At 41.0% G+C, this 27,339-nt stretch overlaps 1 protein-coding gene across 1 annotated transcript in view; it reads left to right on the plus strand.

The window, feature by feature from the left end:
- Positions 1-3,015: 3,015 nt before the first annotated feature.
- LOC109935765 (leucine-rich repeat-containing protein 74A) overlaps positions 3,016-27,339 on the plus strand; it is a 59,685-nt gene continuing 35,361 nt past the window's right edge. Inside the window, exons 1-6 of the mRNA XM_048600019.1 lie at positions 3,016-3,151; positions 3,896-4,065; positions 5,154-5,261; positions 15,616-15,709; positions 18,829-18,878; positions 19,733-19,809. Of these exons, the coding sequence (XP_048455976.1) occupies positions 3,016-3,151; positions 3,896-4,065; positions 5,154-5,261; positions 15,616-15,709; positions 18,829-18,878; positions 19,733-19,809 (635 nt within the window). The remainder of the gene's footprint in view (positions 3,152-3,895; positions 4,066-5,153; positions 5,262-15,615; positions 15,710-18,828; positions 18,879-19,732; positions 19,810-27,339) is intronic.

A 27,339-nucleotide genomic window follows, 5' to 3' on the forward strand; every position in this document is an offset into this window, starting at 1 on the left:
AGAATAGAATGAATTGAACTTGTACAGTTCCCTCAGTTTCCTATTGATGAAATCAAGTTGCTGCCACCCACAAAATGATAGCAGATACTCAGTTAGGGTGAAGTTTCAGTTAGACCTAGGTCTTTGGATTGGGTTAACAGTTTACTTTTCAGAGCTTATTAGGAGCTTAAAGAGACTAATTTCTGAAATTTAGTGCATTTTCTTTTAATGGTTATCGTTTACTCACTAAAATGGAGAGATAAAGAAAAGAGCACTACTGCTACATCTGGCTGTATTCTGAAAAAAACAATTTTAATTTAGAGGCTGTTGTTAGTCAAGTTAGCAGCCAAAAGTTGATCTGCCACCCAGCAGCTACTCAGTGCATTCCCCTCATTGACTCCTATAGCTTCTGCTTATAATAAACCTCACATAGGAGATCGTATAGAAGAGGTACAGGAACAAAGGGTTCTGGACGCCTATGTAGGAACATTTGTGAAGCTAAATGGAGATGTTGAGAGGGTATTTGAAAGAAATATGTTGGACCCATCAATTTATAGACATAGGCATGGAATACAAAAGCAGAAAAACAACCTTCAACTTTTACGTATCACTGCTTGAGCCCAGCTCGAGCAATATCTCCAATTCTGGGCATTGCTTTAAGGAAAGTTGTCAAGCCCTTTGGGAAGGTATCGGGGAGAATTACGAGAATGGACCAGGAGTAAGGGAGTTCAATTATATGCAGAGAGTGGAGAAGCTAGGCTTGTTCTCCCTTGAACACAGAGGAATTCAAGCTCATAAAGAGCAACAAAATGACAGAAGGGGCAAGAATCAAAAGACACAGTTTTAAGGCAAAAAAGGCAAGATATCAAGACCGTTTTATACACAATTTGTTGTGATCGAGTATATACTTCAAGAAAAGAAGTGAAAGCAGGTTCAATAGTAACTTTCCTGAAGAAATTAGGTAAACATTGATGACAAAATTTAGCATCATAGAGCTGTACAGCATGAAAACAGACACTTCATTCCAACTTATCCATGCCAAACAGATATCCTAAATTAATCTAGTCCCATTTGCCAGCATTTGACTCATATCCCTCATATCCCTATTCGTATACCCATCCAGATGCCTTTTAAATGTTGTAATTGTATCAGTTTCCACCGCTTGCTCTGGCAACTCATTTTATACACGCACCACCTGTGAAAAGGTTGCCCCTTAGGTCCCCTTTATATCTTTCCCCTCTCACCTTAAACCTATGCCCTCTACTTTTAGACTCCGTTACCCTGGGGAAAAGACCTTAACTACTCACTCTATCCATGCCCCTCATGATTTTATAAACTTCCATAAGGTCCTCAGCATCTGACGCTGCAGGGAAAATAGCAATGGGGAACAACAGGGGAATGGGAGGAATTGGAATTGGGTAGTGCTTTCAATGAGACATCACAGGACAAATGGCTGACTGGGATGAATTCCACTGGATTATTGCTCAGGAGGTGAAAATGTTCTTTCGTTAAAAATACATTGGCAGCCTCTTATAAATATGTTTAGTGATTGACCAGCGTGATAACCAAATTGCAGAAATAAAATATTTGATCTATCAAGCCAGATCTCACCCTGCAACCTGAAATGTTCCAGTATTACCACCAGCTAGGACCATAGTGCTAGCCATTATTTAGTAAAGTGTTCATGCACTCAGGCATGATAATATTGTTACTTGGATTCGGATATTATACTATTTGTAATTCATTCATTACCTCATGGATTTTCATATATTTAAAGGACGTGCGATATTTGCTTGCAACCTTTGTTCTGGTTCATTAATATCGTTTAAGGAAGATGACCTGCAGTCATCACGTGGCCATCCTGCACATGATTCCAGGCCCCAGCATTGCAGTTCGCTCTTAACTACCCTCCGCAAGAGGAATTATGTCCTTTCATGCTGGAGTTTCTGCAACGAGCAACAAATCTGGCCTCACCAGTGGCACCTTCATCCCATGAGAAAAAAGAAAAAAAGAAATAGGATACATTAACCAACAGAATACAGTTCTCAGAGAAATTAATTCAATTCTCTTTCACTTTTCATACTCTGTTTCACAATACATAATTTTACTAACTCATTAGGAAGAACTCTTTTGAAGCTAGCTGTCCCTAAGTGAACTGGTCCCTCACTTCGTTAGTTAAAGGTTACACTCTTTTGTGCCTCAGCCCAGCATTTTGCTTCATGTCCGACAAGTGAAAGAGATCCATTTCTATGTTTGCCTGTCTCAAACTCCTTCTCCAAATCAAGACAGAGAGAAAAAAGAACAAAGATTGTCCTTTGATTCTTATGTGGTTTGAGTTTCCAACGAAAGTGACCATCTCAAGCAAAAGACCACCCTCTTGGATAGAAGTTGACACATTTGTATGCCTTGTTCAGCCAAGCCCCTTGTAGAACAGTGACTGAAAACCTGAAATAACTCCATAGAGGCCAGTATCCCATCACCAAATCACCCTTTATTTACACATGTACAGTACTTGACACTCATCTGGCTTCCTCAAAGCCAACTCTCAGAGTGAACAGAACCTCTGACAATCCTGTTTATATCTATCAGCCAGGGTCCCTGGTTGGGCCAGGTTAACAGCCCCAATCAGGGAACTCATAATCTATGAGGTCCACCTGGCTGATCTTGTTACAATCACTACAAAACCCATTTTACCACAGTGGCAAAAAAGCCTAAAATGATGGATTAAGAAGTCTTATTGTCACAAATCAACACTAAGTAACTTCTCCGAATTTGAACTCTTTGTAAATTTGAACACACTTTGTATGGATAAGATAGCATAGCTTAGACAAAAATCCCTTACATATGGAAGTGTCAAAATGCTGTATGTACATTATTTGCTTATACAGAATGTAGTTATGTGCATGAAAATGTAGTATTGCAGGCTATGGAAAAGAGCCAGTACTGTGTCCACTTTAATTTAGCTAGATGGAATACTCAATGCTGGGACCAACCTGACATTTGTTCATTCTTCAGCTTCTCAAAAATACTCACAGTATGGCAAACAATGCAAGTTCAGTTCATTCCAATGTGAGCACTGTGGACAGCTACAGTTCACTCTGCAATGAACCAATGTATCAGCTATTGGAAAAGACCAGTGAAGATGACTATGACACTGATGTGGAGCTTGATGGTGAGAAAATAGAAATCATGATCAATCTGTTCTTCATGCAAAATATAGTTGAAAGCTAACCCTAGGTCCCTGAAGCAGTAGAATACGTAATAAAGGATGGAGTGGGGGGAATTTGCAGGCCACTCCATTTATCTGCAGCCATTAGCAGACATGTGGTTTTGCACTCTCCACATGCCAATGGCTCATAAGTACCATTGTGGGATTTCACTTAAATTAACTTGATACTGACTTGTCACTTTGGAAATACAGACATATTTCTCTGCATGAGGAATAAAATTTAATGCCCCCTTAAGAAGTGGCTTGGGGCACAAGTGGGGGCCATATACTCGGGTGAGGACGTGCAAGGTGCAGAGTCCATCACCTTCCCAACATCCACTGATAAAACTGGGCGGGGAGGCTGATTTAAGCTTTCCCATCCCAAGCCTACTGGGGCTCAGATGTGATCAATGAAGGGCCACAAAGATTTCACTGAGCTGTCGCTAGTTCCATAACATGTGGCAAAGAACATAGAACAGCACAGCACAGGCCCTTCGGCCCACAATGTTGTGCCGAACTTTTACCCTAATCTTAAGGTCTTTTTAACCTCCACCCCTACCTTATACTACCATCCATATCCAAAGCTGCCAAGTATGTCTTGATTCTGCATTGTGTATTCTATGTAATTAAGTTAATTTTCAATTGATTAAATATTCTTTTACCTCACGCATTCCCCGCTCTCCCCACCACCCCCCCCACCTTTAAAAGGAAAACCCGGAGAAACTGTAACAGAGGAGCAGGTCTATCGTAGGGCATGTGAGGAAATTGGAGTCAGCCCAATATCTTACTACATTCGTCACCATCATGATGCTCACCTTAACCTGAACTATCGCTGCATGTCACCCAAAGCAGTGAAAGCCTTGTCAATTGCACTTGTGGTAAGTATTTGGTGTCCAGGGAGAGGGATTGGTGTAGTAAAATCTGTCTGAAGCCACCTTCTAATCATTCAAATTCAAGTTGCACCCACACTGGAAGTCTAAACTGGATTCTCTTAGCATTAATATCTGACAGCATTCACATAAAAGAAATAAAATAACATAAACACAATAGAATATAATGTAGAGAACATTCTGAATTTGAAACCAAATTCTGAACACAGGGAACCATAACCGACAGAGGGAGAGAACGAGTCAAACTGAAATTGCCTCAGATTGATAAGAGATGGTGTGGATATGGTCTTGAAGTTAGGGGGAACGTGGGTGATAATGGCCTGTTTGTTTTAGAACATGTGCACTTTCTTTAACTGGGCTGTAAAATAACCTCAGAGATAATAAGAACTGCCGATGCTGGAGTCATAGATAACCGGTGTGGAGGTGGAGGAACACAGCAGGCCAGGCAGGATCAGAGGAGCAGGAAAGCTGACATTTTGGGTCGTGACCCTTCTTCAGAAATGGTGGGGGGGGGAAGGGAGCTCTGAAGTAAATAGAGACTGCTGATATCTTCCCATCTTTAATGTGCCAGTATCCAATGCCAATTTTACCTGCATGCAGAGAACCTAAATGAAGTGAGAAACCTAGTGTAGTGCAGTGTGACAACCTATAAGAAGGAAGAAGACAGTGACCTTACCTTAATGGGGTGAATATTCATTGGGTAGTTGTAGGAGGCAGTGAACCTTAACTGGGTGGGGTGTTGGGGACCTGCTTTTCTGTACCACAGATCTTCATTTCAATAAAACATCTCAGATTCACTGCTGTGGACAGTGGGCAGGAGTGAAAATTTGGCTTCAGCTTGGGCCCTTGTAGCAGTCATTGTTTGCAAGCTGTACAGTGCAATAATATGGGGATGGGAGCAGGTTGAGAACTCAATCTCTGGCCTCTTCATGGGACTGTCAGGAAAGACCAAAAGAAGCAAGCAAGGTTGGGAAAGCCAGAGGGTGAAAACAAGCACTGTGAACACAAAAGGGCAGAAACAGTAAGAATGAGAATGAGCGACAGAGAGAACTCACATAATTCTTGCTCTTCTGCAGACTAATACAGCAGTGACTATATTGGACATGGAGCATGATGGAATCAATGCAGAGGGAGTGCAATATCTGATGGAAATGTTAGTCGAAAATTGTTTCATCCAGACTCTGGTAAGATCATCTTGTATTTTTAGGAATCACTGTAGTTGACACAAAGTGATCACTTAGTTCCAATTAAATAAGTCAAGCAAAACGTATTGCATATTCCATCATAAGAGTAAGGAGAATTTTAGGCTGTAGATTGAATGTTGCTTCCAAGGTTGTCAACTTTGGTTGGACATATTCCTAGACATCTCATAGCCTCCATCTGCGCTGTTATCACAATGATGCCATTGGTTCCCCAAGACAGCATGCCCATGTTTACACCTTCCCATAGCTAATTAACTGATCGCATGACCCTTGATTTTCAATCAAATGGCTTTCTGTCCGTTGTTCATATTTTTTATGACTGACAGGTGCTGGATGAAGACATTCTTTTACTTAATGCCCCTTTTTTTTTTATTATTCCAGGATGTTGCTCTGTAACAGTGACCTGGAAATTAATCTTTCGTGCCTTTGCTTCTTAAGTAATTCTGTTTCTCTGGTCTTTTAGAAATCATTTGCTTTTGGAACTCAGTCACCATTGCAACAATTGCTGAGAGAGCATGAATTACTGACCTGATGTGGAGGTGCTGGTGTCTGACTCCAAACCAAAACACAAACAGATTCTAAACATGTCTCATAATTAACATGCATTGTCTGACCTAAAATGTCACCTCTTCTTTGCGCTGATAAAACCTTTAGTTCTCTCAGGGCAGTGACTTCAAATGAATTCGGAGATTCTCATTTACATATTAATCTAAAACCTTCTAACTGATTAAAGAACTAACAGTATCTTAGGGTCTCCTGCACATTAACATCTATGTTGTATTTCTTGAGGAAAGCCTTCAGGGAGTCTTTGAAATGCTTCCTTTGTTTTCCTTTTGTTTGAGTGCCTTTCTTGAGCTGAGCTTTGCTTGGGCAATCTGAACTCATGCAGGCTAAGCACGTGGCTGGCCCAATGGCATTGATTTTGAATGATTACACCTTGATGCTGATGCCATTAGCTGCCACAAAGACGGTGATGTTAGTACACTTGTCCTCCCAGCTGATCCGGAGAACTTGTCTCAAACTGTATTGATGGAACTTCTCAAGGTGGTTCACTTGAGGTGGCTTCTATATGTAGTCTAAGTTTCGAAGCCATAAAGAAGAGTCAGAAGGAGACTTCCTTTTACACAAGGACCTTGATATCACCATGGATGTCATGATCATCAAAGACTCTGATTCGGAGGCTTCTGAAGGCAGCTTTCACAGTTTAGATGCAGTGTTGAATCTCCACATCAATGTCAGACTTAGATAGCCTGGGTAGGGGAAATGTCCCATTTTTGGGAGGATTTCTTAATCGATCTTAACAGAGGGATGGACCAAAACTTTACCTGGAGCCATCGGTAAAGGATTTGAGTCTTCTTGAGGTTGAGGCTGAGACCAATTCTTTGGAATGCTTCCGTGAAGGCATTAAGTGAGGCTTGAAAATTCTCTTCCGAGAGAGCAGAGATGATATTGTCATCCACATACTGAAGTTCCACAAGCAGGGTCAGTGTTGTTTTCTTCTTGGATTTCAATTGGTTGAGGTGGAAAAGTTTTCTGACCACACCATTGAGAAGCTTGTTCTTTGCAAGCTGAGAATGGTAGTGAGGTAGATGGAGAAAAAGGTGGGAGCGATGTCACATCTCAGCTTGAGTACTGCCTTGACCTCAAAGAATGATATTATGTCACAGATGGAGATGAAATTTCACCGTACAGCCTGCCGATTGACTGAGTTAAATGCCTCGGTCAGGTTGATGATGGTATGTAGGGTGATTGGTGTTACTCCTGGCATTTATCTTGGAGTTTCCAAGCAGTGATAATCATGTCCATAGTTCCACAGTTTTGTAAGAAGCCACACTGGCTTTCAGGAAGGAGAAGGCACCTAGCGAGGATTCCCGGCAATGAAGAGCAGTAAGTAGGGAGTAGGGAGATTCCTCTGTAGGTCCCACAGACCACTTTGTCTCCTTTCTTGAAGACTGTGCCAATGACAGCATTCTTGAGACCAGCAGAGATTGTTTCTTTGTCCCAGGTTTTCAGGAACAGTTGATGGAGATGACAGGTAAGCAATGTTCCTCCAACTTTGAAAATCTCTGTTGGAATCCCATCTCCTCCTGCGGCTTTTTCATTCTTCATGAATCTAATGGTGGCTTCAAATTCTGCCAAACTGGGTGGGAGCTCTCAAGATCATCTTTGATAAGGAGTGGGGGGATTTCCTCAAACACGTCCTTCTTGATGACTGTCTTTGAGTTCTTTGAAATGTACTCTCCATTGGAGGTTGATGTTTTCTTGGTTTATCATAAGTGCCCCATCCTTACTCCGCCAGTTTGAGTTTTAGGGTGTTGGATCCTTGGTGGCAATGAAGAAACCCTGGGGTGTCATGCTTGTCAGCAAGGAGCTGATGATGTTGTTTTGCCAGACATGGAGAACTTTTTTTCTTGTCGATGAGGTCTTGGATGATGTGGTCATTCTTGTTGAAGCAGTCTTGGTGGTGTCTGGACTTGTAAGCGATGATTTCTTCACAACATATGATGATCGCTGTCTTTAGCTCTATCCAGATTTCCTCCACTCCATTAAAATGAACTGTTTGGAGATTTTGGTGATGAATTTGTTGGAAGTTCAGTAGTCTGTTTAACTTTTGAAGACGCTCAACATTGAGCCTTTTTCTGAACTGTTTCTTCGTTTTCAGCTGCTCCTGGTGATATTTGATGGACATTGAGGAGCAGATGAGCTGGCGGTCTGTCTAGCAGTTGTGTGCACTGATCAATGCTTCAGTAACAAGAACATTGTTTTGGTCTCAGGATTGAACTATTATGTATTTGATCATGTGCCAGTGCTTTGATCTTTTTGATGGAACAATGTGTTGGTGATGACAAGTGTTCCACACATTTGGTGAGCAGGAGAATCCTGTTGGAATTGTAGTTCCCAACCTCATTCATTCTGATGGTTTCTTTCCAGAGTTGGGCATCTTTTCCAACCCTGGTGTTGAAGTCCCCAAGAATAATAATTATATCTTCCTTGGGGATGTTCGTAGGTGGTTTAGGGTGGAGTAGAAGGCTCATCTGGAGCATCAAGAGTTGGAGCATAGGCACTCACAACCGTTGCCTGCTGTTTCTTGGCAAGTTGCAAATAGAGAGTCAAGAGATGATCTTTGATAACAGCAGTGAGTGTCAGTTGATGAGTTCATTCTTGACAATGAATCCAATTCCATGCACCCTGGGTTGATTCTTGAGTTTTGATCTTCAGAAGAAGGTGCAACCATCAACTTCTTCCTTCAGTTGCTCTTCACCTGCTCTTCGAGTCTCCCACAGAGCAATGATATCAATGCTGAATTGCCTGAGTTCCCGGGCAACAAAGGCAGCTGTTCATTCTGGATGATTGTTTTGCTAATCGTCCATGAGGGTTCGTACATTCCAGGTTTCGAGATTCAGTTTCCTTTTGGATTTCAGGCCACAGGTAAATGAATCTGCTGCATACAATTTTCAAGCCAGGTTGGCGATTGAACAACTATTCTAAGAATGAAACAACTGAGTCTAACTTCATTTCCTACATCCCTGTCCAAAGCTAGGGACTTCCAGATCTCACAATCTTGTTCCCTGCGTCTCTTATACAATTATACAACCTCAGAAAATTAAAATATTTTAAAATAGATTATCATAATTATAAACTCTTCTATAGCAAAAGCCATCCTTTTGGAAAGAACTGCTGTCTTAGGAAGGTCAGATACAGAAATTATTAAACTAGGCAGGAAGGATATGTATGAGTAGATCTTTCAAAGTCCATACTTAAACAATTTTGATGAAATTAGGGTGTCATAAAGAATGAGAATCATTCCTTGTCTCAATATTTCCTTGGATGCATTCAGGAAAAAGGATACAATCACTCAGATGCAGGACAAATCAGTTCTGAACACATTTTTGTCATTCTCAATAAGAAATTTTAAGAGGAATTTAGTAAATGAATGAAGATTCATACTCATTCTGGGACCCACTGGCAGTCTGTTTTAATGTGTTGTAACCATTTTAAACATTTTTATTGAAGTTAGTTAAACATGCGTGATGGGGTAAATTCCAACTTTTTAATTGCTTTATTCATTTATATATAATATTTTAATGGATGAGCAATGTACCCAAAATTAATTTCCATATGGACAATAAAGAAAGTAAAATTGAATTGAAACTTCAAGCCAATCTAGAGGGTTGGCAACCTTAGAAGCACGGAAGGCACGCATCACAACTGAGTTTTGACTGAGTGTTGCTTGCTAACTTAAATAACTGTGTGTGAATGAAATCAGAAGCAAGGATTTCAAAGGTGCTGAGACATCTTTGCTGAATCTTTTTTGTCATTCACTGCAGTAACGCAAGGATATAGATTTGTTTTTAAATAAATTTTATTTCTAACAAATATTAAATGTTTAAGAGATAGCAAGAACTGCCAATGCTGGAGTCTGAGATAACACAGTGTGGAGCTGGAGGAACACAGCAGGCCAGGCAGCATCAGAGGAGCAGGAAAGCCGACGTTTCAGGTCAGGACCCTTCTTCAGAAAATTCTGAAACAAAACTATAGGCCCTATCTTGCTGCGCATTTTTACTAGGATTATAGCGAAGAGGCCTAGCAAAGTTGTGCAACTGAATATAAGCCAGAAAGGCTTCTTAGCGGGATCATCGGAGTGTAATGAGAACATGGTGATTTCCTGCTCCTCTGATGCTGCCTGGCCTGTGTGTTCCTTCAGCTCCACACTGCGTTATCTATTAATGTTTAATCTGTGATCTTTAAAATCCTGCCTTTTCACTCAGTGGTCCTGATATAATTACAGAAAGATGGAATTCTGGACTATTACATTGTACTATAAATGGATTATTAAATAAATGACATGAATATTGATCTAAAAATCTGTTGGGATTGGCTTTTAAAACACAGGTTTTACACCTCAGCAAAGGTTAGTGCAAGAGAAATAGATTTCTGCAGCATGAAAATCCAATATGCTGCTATCATGTATGCATCAAAGAAATTTGCACAACTAAGCTAAGGCTCAGGAACAGCAATGATTGGCAGAAAGGGTCTGGAGTAAAAAGATATCAGACCCCTCAACTCTGTTTGACAATCTGCTGAAATAACTTGGCAGTTACATAAAAGAAAGGAGCAGGAGTTGGCCAGTTGACCGTCATGCCTGCTTTGCCATTCAACGTGACCATGGTTGATCCTCTATTTCAATGCCATGTGTCTCCCTCTATATATCCCTTGAAGCCTTTAGTATCAGAAATTTATCGATTTCTTTCATAGCCTTGTATGGTAGAGAATTCCACAAATTATCCACCTTCTGAGTGAAAAAATATGTTCTCATTCCAAAATGGTCTACCCTGTATCTTGAGACCATGGCCCCTTTATCTAGACCTCATCATTCCCGCATCCAGTCTGTTCAGCCCTTTCAGAATTTTATACATTTCAATGATATCCTTCCATTCTTCTAAACCCCAGTGAATGCAGTACTAACCAGCCCATTCTCTCCTCATACAATAACCCTGCCATCTCAGGAATCTGTAGGGTGAATCTTCCCTGCATTCCCTTGATGGTAAATACGCAAGTTCTGAAAGTAAGGAGACAACAATCTTCCAAATGTGGTCTCACTGAGGTCCTGCACAGCCGTACATGCATTGAGGCATCCTAGCCCCCATACTTTAATTCTATTGCAATGTACCATTTGTCCTCCTAACTGCTTTCTGCACCAGTATGTTTGCTTTCGGTGACTAATGTTCAAGGACACCCAGGTCCTTTTACACACCAACATTTCACAATCTGTCAGCATTTAAGTAATACTCTGCCATTCTGTTTTCTTTCCTACTGAAGGTAATAACATTACACTGTATCTATCATGTATTTGTCCACTTTCTCAACTTGTCTAAATTGCCTTGAAGACTCTTCACATCCTCTTCACTCACAATCTCACCTAATTTGGTGTCAGCAGCAAACCTGTCAATATTACATTTGATTTCCTTATCCAAATCATTGACATATACTGTGAATAGCTTGGGCCCAAACAGTGTTCCCTACGGTAGCTCACTAGTCATTGTCTTCTGCTCTGGAAAAGATCCATTTATTTCTACTCTCTTTTCCTGTCTGCTAACCAACTTTCAATCCATAATGTTGCTCAAAAAGGAGAACTCAAACCCTTTACTCAGGTATTCTTCCCTTATGTGACAGACAGAAGACAGGGAACCGACTCAGAATTCAATGAAGCAAACTCTTCTTTACATAACCCTTTGAGTCCAACACTTAATATAAAACATACATTTGTTGCAATATTTACTTCTTACTTCATCTAACTTATCTTCAACTTCAACTCATATCATTTAACTTCACTTTCCCTTCCTTTCCTAAATTCACATTTAACCCCAACTCTAACTTTAACTCTATAAGTTTGGCTTGAATCAAATAATGCCCCAATCTGAGTGAAGTGGCCAACTTTGTTCTCCATGTAGGTCTTTCCTCAAGGTTCTTTGTTTCTCTGAAACAAAGGGCACATACTTCTTAGGGAGCTGCCTCCCTAACCTGTTCTTCCTCCCACCTATCCCCTCCTCCCACCTCAAGCCGCACCTCCATCTCCTACCGACCAACCTCATCCCGCCCCCTTGACCTGTCCGTCCTCCCTGGACTGACCTATCCCCTTCCTAACTCCCTACCTACACTCACCTTTACTGGCTCCATCCCCGCCTCTTCGACCTGTTTGTTTCCTCTCCTCTATCCCTCTTCTTTCCGCCTCCCACTCTCTCCCTATTTATTTCAAAACCCCCTTCCCCTCCCCCTTTTCTGATGGCCCCCTTGACCTGTCCGTCCTCCCTGGACTGACCTATCCCCTTCCTAACTCCCTACCTACACTCACCTTTACTGGCTCCATCCCCGCCTCTTCGACCTGTTTGTTTCCTCTCCACCTATCCTCTCCTCTATCCCTCTTCTATCCGCCTCCCACTCTCTCCCTATTTATTTCGGAACCCCTTTCCCCTCCCCCTTTTCTGATGAAGGGTCTAGGCCCGAAACGTCAGCCTCTCTGCTCCTATGATGCTGCTTGGCCTGCTGTGTTCATCCAGCCCTGCACCTTGTTGTCTCGGATTCTCCAGCATCTGCAGTTCCTACTATCTCCCTTCCATATGGATCAGTTCTGGGTCCTCTTTTGTTTCTCATTTATATAAATGATTTTGATGAGAATATAGAAAGCATAGTTAGTAAGTTTGCAGCCAACATCAAAATTGGTGGCATAGTCGACATTGAAGAAGGTTGTCTAAGGATCTTGATCAAATGGGTCAATGGGCTGAGAAATGGCAGATGGACTTCAATCTAGATAAATGTGAGGTGTTGCATTTCGGTGCAACAAACAAGGGTAGGGCTTATACAATTAGTAATAGGGCCTTGGATAGTGTTGTAAAATGTTGAGCTTCGGGCTTTTTTATCTGCTCTAGTTTTAATTAAGATTCTTGAAAGGTTAGAAAAATAATGTATTATCTTCCAAAAAAAAAGCTTTCAAAGTGACTTACATAAATAGTACAGATTCAAATTAAATTTTGTGAATAGTTCAGGAGAAACAGCTTTGGCTATACATTACCTGAAAAAAATACATCCTTGCAGACTGAATTCACAAGACATTAGCTCAAGTGAGGGACAAGAATAAGTTCATGACAATGACATTATTAAATTGAGTTAATGTTGGAGCCCACTTTTTACAATGGTACTGGAATTGGATGAGTCACAAAGTCAATGTGGTAAGAAAACTGGACTGTTTTCATATTCCAACACCAGAGGAGTACATTGAACAAGAATTGGACATGCATCAGAATTGACTTAATAAAAGGATATTGGCAAGTTCCACTAACTAATACACCTAAAGAAATATCAGCTTTTGTACCACTGGATGGACTTTATCAGACCATTTGAAATGAAGCATGCATGAGCAGCTTTCCAATGATTAACCAACAAAGCCATTTGAAATTTGAATTCAATTAAAATCTGGAATAAAAAGCTAACCTACTCATGACTATGTAAAAATCCATCTGTTTCACTAATGTCCTTAATGGAAGGAAATCTGCCATTCTTACCTGGTCTGCCTTACATGTGACTCCAGGCTCACTGTATTATGGTTGAATCTTAGCTGCCCGCTGGGCAATTAGGAAGGGCAATAAATTCTGGCTTACTCAATGATATCCACATCTCATGAGGAAATTAAAAAAGCTTCATGCCACCGGACTCAGGAAGGCTTGTAAAATTGTCTCTGCCGTTCAAGAACAGAAACTACTATAATAACCAAACATAAAAACTTAATGTATGATCTATCGAGTTAACTTTCTTTCTGGGATCTGATTTGTACAGTATTACCATCAACTGGTATCATACATATCCAGTAGACAATAAAGAAATGGTAGAAAAGATGTTTAGGATGACCTCTTTCTATATCCAAGATGCAATGGCATGAATGGGGTTGCAGACTCCATTTTCATGTTCTTTATTTACCTCTGTACCCCCTGGTGATGAACAGTAAGTTGACATGCACTGTTCATTTGTGTTTTAAAGATTACTGAAATGTTGATAGTAAATAAAGTGCATTATTAAATATGTAATACCTTCTAGCTTTTCAAATCTGTTAAGAGTAAGGAAGTAATTTTCACTTTGCGTGAAGTTTGTTTTAGTATTCTTTATACGCGATAGTCAGTTGGCTACACCCTGAGGTTAAGGTTTGGCAAGCAATTCCTCCTGCACCTTTTATATAATCAAATGGAATTGATCTACATTCTAGTTATAATTTGTTGCCAAGTTCATAGAATCACTACAGCATGGAAACAGGTCCTTCGGCCCAACAAGTCCGCACCGACCCTCAGACCCCACCCAGACCCATCCCCCTATAACCCACCTAATCTACACATCCCTGAACACTATGGGCAATTTAGCATAGCCAATCCACCTAACCTGCACATCTTTGGACTGTGAGAGGAAACATACACAGGCGCAGGGAGAATGTGCAAACACCACAGTCGGCTAAGGGTGGAATTGAACCCAGGTCCCTGGCACTGTGAGGCAGCAGTGCTAACCACTGAGCCACCGTGCCGCCTTAATTTTGATGCATATTTGCAGTTTTTTGAAATCCTGATCTTCCCTCCAAATTAGGTCTGAAGTGGGGATGTTTGCTGATAATTGCACAATGTTCAGCATCATCCATGACTCCTCAAGATACTGAAGCAATAACATTCGCACCATACAAACGCCAGGAAATAATGACTTTCAGTCAAAGACAATTGCCCTTCAACATTCAATGGCATTACAATCACTGAGTCCCTCATTATCAATATCCTAGGGGGTACCATTGACCAGAAACTGAACAGGCCTAGCTATATGCACTTACTTATAGAGCAGGCCAGATGTTAGGAATACTGCAGCAATTAACTCACCTCATGACTCCCCCAAGCCTGTCCACCATCTACAAGGCACAAGTCAGGATTGTGATGGAATACTCCCCACTTGCCTGGATAAGTGCAACTCTAGCAACACTCAAGAAGCTTGATACCGCCCAGGACAAAGCAGACCGCTTGACTGGCACCACATCCACAAGAACCCATTCCCTACACCTTCAATGCTCAGGAGCAGAAGTATGCATCATGTACAAGATCTGCTGCAATAATTCACCAAGTTTCCTTAGATGGCACCTTCTATGCCTAAGATCACCACTATCTAAAAAGATAAGTGCAGTAGATACATGGAGTACCACCACCTGCAAGTTCCCCTTCAAGTCTCTCACCATCCTGACTTGGGAAAGTATTGTCTTTCCTTCAATGTCACTTGGTCAAATTCCTGGAATTTGCTTCTGAGTAGCATTGTGTGTCTACTTGCAGCACTAGGGTTGCAGCAGGTCAGGAAGGCAGCTCACCATCACCTTTCCAAGGGCAACAAGGGGCAGACAATCAATGCTGGCCCAGCAGCAAAGCCCATGTCCCACGAGTGAATAAAAAATATAATTTGTAAAGTGTATGCGCATATCTGCCCATGTGTAAACCTGTCCGTTTGTGTGCACGTGTGTGTGTGTTTGTGTATTAATTGTGACTGACTGCTTTACTGTGGATTTTGACCTCATGTAACAGTGTAAGAGTGACAGTGAGTTAGTGGTCCATTTCAGATATATCAAGAACTGTATTTTTATTGATTTCAACAGGAGTGAAGTAAAATAAGTTATCAGTTATCATCAATTTCGCACAGAAAGGCAACATTACATCCCTTGAACTTTGGTTCTTCTTGCACTTGACAGGTTGAAGGTTCCTTCTTGTTGTAAAAATTCCGTGACCTCAGATCTCTTATGTTGTGCTTCAATTAATTTCTGTCATTTCAGAATTTGTCCAACAATGAATTACGAACATGGGGAGTAGAAGTGTTGTGTAAAATGCTTCCACTGAACATTTCACTTAAGTGCATCAAACTCTCGGGTAGGTGCTATGCCTTATAAAGCTGCAAACGTTTATCAGTTCAATGATAGCTGTTCCCAGATATAAGTGATCTAGTCCAGCAATGGACCATGATAGATACTCGGGTCACAATGTCTGGTAGTCTATGGTAAGTCCCAGACATGCAATTCCAAATTAGCAGACTTCCTGTTCTATTGCAGCAACAAAGTGATTTGAAAGGAAAATGGAATGGAGTAATGCACAACCTAGGGCAACAAATTTCTCTTCCTGTATCTGAATTTAAAAGTTAAAAAAATCACAAATGTAACTATTAACGAATTTTTTCTCCCTAGTCAGTTGGTAGCCTTTTGCCTCTGAAACACAGGTTGCTGGGTTCAATTTGCATGTCTGAGTGCAAAATTTAAGGGTAACATTCCGCTGCAGCAGTGAGGAAGTGCTCTGTTGGAGGTTCTGTCTTTCAATTGAGATGCTAAACTGAGGCCTTATCTTTCTCCTTGTTTGAATGTTTGGAAGAAGTGCTGGGGAGTTACCCCACCGTCCTGGTCAATATTAATCTCTAAATCGACATTGCACAAAGCAAACAGTCTGGTCATCAACTCATGATTGGCTGTGGGAGCTTGCTGGGCACATAATGACGGCCACATTTCCTACATTACAAATGTTACCATACTTGAAAAATACTGCACTCTGGAACATCAGTGATCATAAAGTGCTGAATAAAACCTTTTCTTTAACATTGGTTGCTAGTTCAGTGACAGTAATTACACCTATGATTCATGCTTTTGCGTTTTTTATAATTACAAGCCTTATTACAGTGGATGATTTGGTCTTCCATGTACATCATATTTTGACTCAGCTGGCAGGAGTGCACTGATAATCAAGCTCTGCTATACCATGGGTCTTATCAAAACTGCAAATGTTTATTTAAATCACCAAAGTTGGTACTACCATCTGAATAAAAGAAATGCTCACCATTAGTTGGCATTTAACTAAAATCTATTTTGTGTATTTTAAGAAAGTTTGTTCATACAATAATTGGTAAAACTGGTGAACAACTAAGCTACTGTGCACAATTAAACTATATCCACTTAATTCCAAACACACACTGAGCAGACAATACAGCTCTGCAGAAATGATACAGCTTCTTTAGAAAAACAAACCAAGTGGAAAAATAACATGGTGGGCAGAGATTTCAAGATCAAAGGATTAAATGGGAAGACATCTCACAGTTCATTCGAGTTCCTTTGATGGGATTGAAGTGCTCATAGAATCAATGAGACCTTCAAATTCTGCTTGAGTTCAGATGAATCACTGAGAAATCTTGATACATGACTTTGTCAGGCCCTTACAATATTTCAACCAAAGAGAGATCTTTGTAGCTGGTTCTGCTTTTGGGGTTTCTGTTACCTTTCAGTAGAGTCAAAGTTTGGTCTTTGTGGCCTGGAGGCCTTTCTTCAACTGATATGGCACAGGTTTACCAGAAAACATATTAATTGGAGTTCAGAAGCTGTTGCTACACAACTTTCAGCACATGGCCACTCACAAACCAGTTTGTTCAGTGATTGAAGCCATAAAACCCATCTATCTCTCTTAAAAGTTCTGCTTGATTTCCACAAAGTTGTTTGGCTTTTTGTAAGCAGTAAGTGAACCACAACACACTTTAACTTTATGACCTTTGACTTCCAAGAAGTCAAATGGTAAACACTCTTCAACTTTGAAACTGTCCACATTTTTCACCTATTTCAGCTTCTTTCACAGAGTAACCTTTAAACACTATATATTCCGAACAAGTAAATGATGTGCAACTTACACAAGCTGACTCTAATGCTTATGGGGAAAAGACTGAAAAGATTATAATTGGATTAAACATCTAAAATTTGACATTAGCCAAATGTTCAGAATAAGACTGTACTGTAGTATAAGAAGAGAGTGTTTGGACAAGACTCAACATTGAGTTCAACAACTTTATAGCATGAACACTGTCCTCCATTTTGATGACAGCCCCTTTCCCACACTGATGTCTGATTTATATGGGCTGGCTCTTACAAGGCTGACCTATATTTTACTTGTCACACTTACCATTAAAATATCTATTTTGCACTTATATCACTCGTCTAGGACCATTAACATTCCCTTTGTCCTTTGGTCTGGGCCCTCATTATCTGCTCCACTTGATCTTCCTCCACCTTTATCAACAGTGTAAAAAATATAATTTTTCAGCTTCCTTCAGTTCTGAAGAAGAATCATATTGGATTTATTTCTCTCTCTACAAATACTGCTTAACCTGCTGCATTTCTCCAGCACTTTATGTTTTCAATTCAGTTCTCCAGCATCCACAGCACTTCGCTTTTATGATAGAAAAAGTAGAGATCCAGGTTCCTTCTAACTTCAGAGCACTTTCAAGCATCAGAGGCAATGCAGCTGATACAGGACCTGGAGGGTGAGAGCTGGTCACCAACCACTCCAAGACTCCAAGTTCTCTGCCATCAGGAAGCATTCTTGGGAGTCAGGTTTATTTCCATGTTATTTCATTTGAATGGAAGAACAAATCAGTCATGGTATAAAGGTTCTAATTCTTGAACAAAACATTCATACATGAATTGTAAGTAGTTATTGATATTGGACTAACATCTCCTTATTCATGGTAACCACTAGGAAACCCACCAACAGTAAATGTACCATTTATTTTGTGTTCCTTACAGTGATGGATGTCAATGCTAAGGAATGGAATGCCCATTAAATACCAAACACTCTCAAATTGAGTATAACACACTCACACTAATTCCTAATCTAAGAAGACCCCACGGGACATTATGCACTGTGCCAATTGCTACTTACCTCTGTCCCTGCTTGTCAAATTCACTCACGAAAGGGGAAGCATTGGCTGCTCTGAAAGCCCTTTTGTGACAAATTAATGGCCACTGATGGCCTCCTTCCACTGTCACTGAGCTATTTATGTGGCAGAGAGGCTCCTCCTAGATGTCCAGATCACCCAGTTAAAGGTGGCAGACTGATGGATGGTGAGGTGACAGTTGTCTCCTGTTGGGGCAATCTGTACACTGCAAAATTGTCGCAGAATGATATCCTAGTGGTGATTCAATGCAACATAACCTCACCAATGCTTCTTCTCCAATCTGCAGGAAACAAGTTGAAATGCAACGATGCTTCATATTTTGCAGAGACTTTATCTGTAAGTAAAGACGAATGTCAAATATCCAATGTCCAATGCCTATTTCCAACTGAACTGAAAACAGCCTGGCATTTCCATTGCTTTTCTATTAGATAGACTAGTTGAACAGTTGAGTACTTATTTCATCACATTCTCACCTTTTCTGTTTATTTGTGCTTCCTATTTGCAATATAGCTTCAGCAATCAAGATGGCAGCCAGTTAATGTCACCTCACACCAGGGCTAATCCCCTCAAATATGGAACTTGGACTGATATTTATTTTCTGGGATGGGATTTGAAGGTTTTAATGATGTGACAGACATGTTCAATGTAGTAACAAGCTGGTTGCTGGAATGTTGGACCAATTGTCGATATTGCTTGTAACAGGTAGCTTGATAATCAGTTCATTTTAAAGGCCGGTATACTTTGTTGGTCACTGTCCTAAGGAAATGGAATTAGTTACACAGGAGGTTTTGTATGGTCTGATCAGTCAAGTAACTTCTGTAGTATTTGGCTGGCTTAGACTTTTTTTCAGTTTTTTTGTCGTGGATAGGATGCATCTGACAATTTTGCATTTTGCCAGGAGGATGCCAGTTTTGACCTTGGCTTGGAATAGCTGGGGGACAGCAGCTTGTTCAGATTAAAAGATTTTCAACATTATGGTTAGAATGTTGTCAGTGTCCATACCCCTTGTTACATACAGTGGACTTTAATGCTCAATGAAAATTGAACATAGCATCTAAAATGGTGGTAACTGCATGAAGAGTTTCTAGACTAAGTTACATGGAAAAATAATATGCTCATGTATAATTAATTTGATGGCAGATTTTTTAAAAATGTATCTCTAGTTATTTTGCTCAAAGTTGCACCTATAGTCTAATTTCAGAATTTCAGAGCTGGATCTCAGTTACAATCAGTTTGGAGACAAAGGAGCAGAGTTCCTGGGACAAATGTTAGGTAAGAATTAACTTCACAGATGTCACATGATCATTCATTTGATTTTCTTCTTTTACACAACATGGAATTCTTCCTACAGGTAAATGAATGAGAGACTGAACATATTTGTTGCTCCAATCAACAAAATACTCAACAAGAAAGCATGTTTTTTTATTCCAGAAATCCAGTGGGAAGGATAAAATTGGAGCCAATCTTATCATATATTTAGATTTCTTTACAGAATTACACCTTGCATGCGCCTTCCAACTTAACAATTTTAGTGATGTCTGTTTTATATGGCTCAAGTGAATCCTCAGCTAATACCCACCAGATATACACAATTAATATACAGTTAGCTAAGTGACATCTTTTATTTCCTCAATCATCTCCATGCTCTGCATTGTAGACACGAGTGACTATCCCATGATAAGTTCAATAAATCAATCTTCATGCAAGTGCTTAGACAGTGAGGAGACTGATTGTGTAGGAAAAACATTACAGCCTAGTACAATACTGTCCTCAATGAAATTTAGAAGAATGAAAGGTGGATGCATATGTTACAACCAGGTGAGGCGAGATAATTCAGCTCCTCTCTTTTAACCTTTTGTGGTCAGTCAGAACAAATAGCTTATTTTGTTTTTGGAGTACAGCTATGATACTTCAATTAAAAATGCATTTACCAAAATGAAAAGGTTTTCTTGAGTGAAAGATAAATGTATTACCTTTAAACTTCATAAAAATAATAAAACATATCAAACACAGGTAATGTATTTAAAAATGACAAAGTGACTGGTACAAACAGGCATACAATTTAAACATCCTCAGAATCCTTGAGGTGTTAGATTTTCAACTGGAGATATAGTTGTTTAATTGCTGACTCATATCCTTTGCAGTAGTGACATTTGTAGATATACTTGAGTTTTTGGTGAGTGCCTGCTTTGCCAATTTGCTTTCTCACCAGCGACTGTCTCCTGTTACGATGAGAAGGGATGAGGGATAAAGAGAGAGACAGAAAGCCTTCAAGGTGCTATTATATGCCCATCATTTGTTCACTCTGCTCTGCTGCACAGAAGTATGGTTTGTTTGTACAGTGATTGTAACAAGGTCAGCAAGGTGGACCTCATACAATATGAATTCAGTGACTGGGCTGTTAATATGGTCCAATCAGGAAGCCCTGACTGGCAGATATAAATAGGAGCATCAGAGGTTCTGTTCGCTCTGAAAGCTGGCTCTGAGGAAGCTGGATCAGTGTCAAGGACTCTCCACATATAAATAAAGGGTGACTGAGTGACAGGATACAGGCCTAACTGAAGTTATGCTTGGTGGCTGGGACTGGATGCCAACATTGCTGCATTGGTGGGGCAGTGCCCAGAGTGCCTACAAGGACAGCAGCTCCCCCACATTCGTGGGAATTGCCATGTAAACCCTGGATTCCATTACAGGTCAATAGTGCAGGACCTATCATGGGCTCAATGTTCTTAGTCATTTTGAATGCCCACTCAATGTGCCCAGACATGGTTCATTTGTCAAATGTGGGGATGGCGATAGAAAGATTGCTTGCATCTTTTGCAATATGTGGATTCCGGGAAGTGTTGCTCCCAAATAACGGGTCATTGTTTACCAGCAGGGAATTTGAGTACTTCCCAAAGTCAAATGGTATTCGTGATATAAGGACAGCGCCATATTATCCATGGGTAGGTGATGGCCTAGCAGTATTATTGCTAGACTATAAATCCAGAAACCCAACTAATGCTCTGGGGACCTGAGTTTGAATCGCATCATGGCAGATGGTGGAATTTGATTTCAATATTTAAAAACAAAGTCTGGAATTAAGAATCTACTGATCACCATGAAATAATTGCCTATTGTCGGAAAAACCTATCTGGTTCACTAATGTCCTTCTGAGAAGGAAACCTGCCACCCTCACCTGGTTTGGCCTACATGTGACTCCAGACCCACAACAATGTGGTTCACTCTCAATTGTCCTCCGGAAATTGCCGAGCAAGCCATTCAGTTGTACCAATCACTACTAAGTCTCAAAAAAATGAAACTGGATGGATCACCTGGCATCGACCAAGACATCGGAAAAGACAACGGCAGAAACAGCCCGATCGACCCTGCAAAGTCCTCCTCACTGACATCTGGGGGTCAGTTTCAAAATTGGGAGAGCTGTCTCACAGACTAGTTAAACAACAGCCTGACACAGTCATACTCACAGAATCATACCTTACAGACAATGTCCCAGACACCACCATCACCATCCCTGAAAAGGGTCTGATCCACTGGCAGGACAGACCCAGCAGAGGGGGCGGCACAGTGGGATACAGTCAGGAGGGTGTTGCTCTAGGAGTCCTCAACATTGACTCTGAATCCCATGAAGTCTCATGGCTTCAGGTTAAACATGGGCAAGGAAACCTTCTGCTGATTACCATGTACCATCCTCCCTCAGCTGATGAATCAGTATTCCTCCATGTTGAACAACACTTGGAGGAAGCACTGAGGGTGGCAAGGAAACAAAATGTACTCTGGGTGGGGGATTTCAATGTCTGCAGCAGGTGGTGAAGGAACCAACAAGAGGGAAAAACATACCTGACCTCATCCTTACCAATCTGCCAGCTGCAGTTACACCTGTCCATGACAGTATCAGTAAGAGTGGTCATCGCACAGTCCTTGTGGAGACGAAGTCCCGCCTTCACATTGAGAACAACCTCCATCGTGTTGTGTGGCACTATCACTGTGCTAAATGGGACAGACTTCACACAGATCTAGCGACTCAAGACTGGGCATCCATGAGGCGCTGTGGGCCATCAACAGCAGCAAAATTGTACTCCAGCACAATCTGTAACCTCATGGCCCGCTGTATCCCCCACTCAACCATTACCATCAAGCCAGGGGATTAAAGCCAGGGCTCAATGGAAAACGCAGGAGGGCATGCCAGGAACAGCACCAGCCATACCTGAAGATGAGGTATCAACCTGGTGAAGCCTCCAAACAGGACTACTTGCACGCCAAACAGTGAAAACTGCAAGTGATAGACAGAGCACAACCAACGGATCAGATCTAAGCTGTGCAGTCCTGCCACATCCAGTCATGAATGGTGGTGGACAATTAAGCAACTCAATGGAGGAGGAGGCTCCATAAATATCCCCATCCTCAATGATGGAAGAGCCCAGCACATCAGTGCAAAAGATAAGGCTGAAGCATTCGCAGCGATCTTCAGCCAGAAGTGCCGAGTGGATGATCCATCTCGGTCTCCTCCAGTTGTTCCCAGCATTACAGATACCAGTCTCCAATGAATTCAATTCACTCCATATGATATTCAGAAATGGTTGGAGGCACTGGATACTGCAAAGGCTATGGGCCTGAAAACATTCCAGCAATAGTACTGAAGACTTGTGCTCCAGAATTTGCCAATCCCCTAGCCAAGCTGTCCCAATACAGTTACAACACTGGCATCTACTTGACAATGTGGAAAATTGCCCAATTATGTCCTGTACACAAAAAGTAGGACAAATCCAACCTGGCCAATTACCACCCATCAGTAAAGTGATGGAAGGTGTCAGTAACAGTGCTATCAAGCAGCACCTGCTCAGCAATAACCTGCTCAGTGACGCCCAGTTTGGGTTCCGCCAGGGCCACTCAGCTCCTGATCTCATTACAGCCTTGGTTCAAGCATGGACAAAAGAGCTGAATTCCAGAGGTGAGGTGAGAGTGACAGCCCTCGACATCAAGGCTGCATTCGACCAAGTGTGGCATCAAGGAGCCCTAGCAAAGCTAGAATCAATGGGAACAAAAACAAAGTTGCTGGAAAAGCTCAGCAGGTCCGGCAGCATCTGTGAAGGAGAAAACAGAGTTAACGTTTCGGGTCCGGTGACCATTCCTCAGAACTAATAGTGTTGTTGTTGTAGAATTAATGGGTATCAGGGGGCAAACTCTCCGGTGGTTGATGTCATACTTGACACATAGGAAGTTGGTTGTGGTTGTTGGACATCAGTCATCTCAGCTCCAGGACATCTCTTCAGGAGTTCCTCAGGGTAGTGTCCTAGGTCCAACCATCTTCCGCTGCTTCACAAATGACCTTCCTTCCATCATAAGGTCAGAGGTAGGGATGTTTGCTAATGATTGCACAATGTTCATCATCATTTGTGACTCCTCAGACACTGAAGCAGTCTGTGTTCAAATGCAACAAGATCTGGACAATATCCAGGCTTGGGCTGACAAGTGGCAAGTAACATTCGGGCCACACAAATACCAGACTTTGACCATCTCCAATAAGAGACAATCTAACCACCACCCCTTCACTTTCAATGGTGTTACCATCACTGAATCCCCTATCAACATCCTGGGGGTTTTCATTGACCAGAAACTCAACTGGACTCACCACATAACTGCAGTGGCTACAAGAGCAGGTCAGAGGCTAGGAATACTGCAGTGCGTAACTCACCTCTTGACTCCCAAAGCCTGCCCACCACCTACAAGGCACAAGTCAGGAATGTTTGGATGAGTGCAGCCCCAATATCACTCAAAAAGCTTGACACCATCCAGGACAAAGCAGCCCCCGCTTGATTGGCACTGCATCCACAAGCATTCATGCCCTCCACCACTGACGCTCAGTAGCAGCAGTGTGTAATATCTACAAGATGCATCAGAAATTCACCAAAGATCCTCAGACAGCACCTTCCAAACCCATGACTACTTCTATCTAGAAGGACGGGGGCAGCAGATAAATGGGAACACCACCAGCTTTAAGTTCCCCTCCAAGCTACTCACCATCCTGACCTGGAAATATATTGCCGTTCCTTTACTGTCACTGGGTCAAAATCCTGGAATTCCCTCCCTAAGGGCATTGTGGGCTACCCACAGCAGGTTGACTGCAGCAGTTCAACAAGGCAGCTCACCCCCACCTTCTCAAGGGCAACTAGGGACGGGCAATAAATTCTGGCCAGCCAGCAATGCCCACATCCCACAAAATTTTATAAAAAAAGGGTTGTTTGAATTTGCTGAATTTATGGTCAGTTCATCACGTCAGCCATTTTAGGTCAGTATTTATGCTATTTTTTAAAACATATTACAGCCCATAGGTCTCAGGTATGACAACCAGTGATGGAATCTAAAATTTTATAATTTGTATTTAATGATCTCATGATACATAATATTTTTAAAAAGCTTGACAGAGTAGATTTTGGGATGCTGCTTCCCATGGTTTGAAGTCTAGAATTAGGTGCTGTAATGTCAGGATTCAGAATTTGCAATTTAGAAGTAAAATAAAGAGACATTTCTGCAATCAGATGGTTGTGAATATTTGGTATTCTCCTTGCTAAAGAGCTATCATTCAGTATTTTCAAGACTGAGATAAAGTTTTAGCCAACAAGAGATCCAAAGAATATGAGATCATTTGGTTAAATGGAGTTGTTGTAGAGTTGCAGTAATATTCTTATTGAATGAAAAGGCAGGCCCAAAGGTTGTACGATCAATTCCAGCTCCTTTTTTTTCTATTCTCACTCACATACACGCATTTCCATACAGGAATCTGAGCACTGACTATGATATTGACACTCGAGCCAATTGTAAAATTCTGACCAAAATCACCAAGCTATCTGCAGAGATCAAGAACTGAATTTCTCATTGGCTCAGTACTAACAACTAAACCAGTGGCATCGTGGCTCAGTGATCAACACTGCTGCCTTACAGTGCTAGGGACCTGGGTTTAATTCCTGCCTTGGGTGACTATCTGTTCGCACATTCTCCCATTGTCTGCCTGGGTTTCCACTGGATGCTGGGGGGTTTCCTCCCAGAGTCCAAAGATATGGATTGGTCATGCTAAATTGCCCATAGTGTTCAGGGATATGTTGGTTGGTTTGGCCATGGAAAGTGCAGGATTATAGGGTAGGGGGGTGAGTCTGGGTGGGGTGCTCTTTGGAGAGTCAGGGTGGCCTGTTTCTACTGTAGGGATTCTATTGCATGAATAAACCATAATGGAGGCCCAGCAGGCAAACAACCTGTGTTGTTTCCTTTTTCCTTCTCTTTGAAGGAGCTTACTACAGTTATTATTATGAAGTACAGCAATACCATTGAATAATGGCACAATATTCATTCATAGATAACAACACAGAAATGCTGGAGAAACTCAGCAGGTCTAGCATTAATATTTCCACTTCAGTGTGAATCGTCTTCAGATCTTTATAGATGGTAGCATTCAAGATATAAGTAATGAACTGGGTTTTACTCATTTCTCCTGTGCTTGAAAGGACCTGTGTACTCCAGTGAATGCCACATTACAGGAATCCCCATTATCTAACCCCTAGCTATTGTGATCCCAATTGTTGGTAATACTAGATAAGTCATGTCTCAAAGTGAAACCTAACCTGATAGATCACAACTTTTATTTTTGCAATTTTTAATACCAAGGTGGTTGGACACTGAACATATTCACATAAATAAACAAAAAAAGCACAAGTTTATTGTGCAAGAAAACAATATTATGTAAGACAACTTCAAAAGATTTTAACATAAACAGCAAAAAGAAAAAAATCAACCCTTCTCCCAGCAATATCTTTCCCAGACACTCAATTCTATTGAGTTATCAGTGCAATCATAACTCTTTAATTTCTTATTTAACTGGTCAGATTGCAAGCATTTTCTTTCTATGACTTTCTATCTATTCACCAAATAAAGTTTTCTCTGTTACTTCACTGAGATACCCCAGCAACTTCCCTGACTTTTTCTCAATGAAGTTTAAGAAAAGCCCTGTGTACTTAAACCGCTAAAACACTTAAAAGACATCTTTCCATCTCTGAAAACCTGGACTAGGCCTTTTGCTGGTATGGAACTGTTCTTTTCAACTGAAACCTGATTGTGGCCCCGGTCTGTCTTTCTGTATGTCATAAAGTATGAACTTTGTAAACATTTCATCAATTAACTCCCTAGATAGTTTATATAGTCATTTGACTTAGGTCATTTCTTGGAAATTCATGGCTCAAAAATGACTTTCTGACCTCTTGGGACATGTAATTCACTTGTACAGAACTAAAACTAACAACCCAATTATCTTCATTTTAAAATCCAAATTCCCAGATGATAATATCTCTCAGATATTTCATTTTGGCTTGAGAAATGGAGTGGTGGCATATCATTTAAATGATGAAAGACTGCAGAAAGCTATAAAACATGAATTACAAAAAATCTGGCATCCAAGTTCAGTGGGTAATAGTGAAGACAAATGGAATGTTGCCATTTATATCAAAGGGAACTGAGTATAAACTCAGGAAGGTTTTGCTAAAACTATGCAAGAGACTGGTCAGGTCACAGCTGGAATACTATGAACAATTTTGGGCCCCTTATCTAAGGAAAGATATACTAGCATTAGAGGCAGTCCAAAGAAGGTTCAGTAGTCTGATACCAGGTATGGAGGCACTGCCTTGTGAAGAAAGGTTGACGAGGTTTGGGCCTGTATTCATTGGAATATAGAAGAATGAGAAATGACCCTATCTAAAATACAAGATTCTTAAGAACCAAAAGAACTGCGGATGCTGTAAATCAGGAGCAA

This window comes from Rhincodon typus, chromosome 8, assembly GCF_021869965.1.
Source record: "Rhincodon typus isolate 14 chromosome 8, sRhiTyp1.1, whole genome shotgun sequence".
In the NCBI taxonomy this organism is placed as follows: Eukaryota; Metazoa; Chordata; class Chondrichthyes; order Orectolobiformes; family Rhincodontidae; genus Rhincodon; species Rhincodon typus.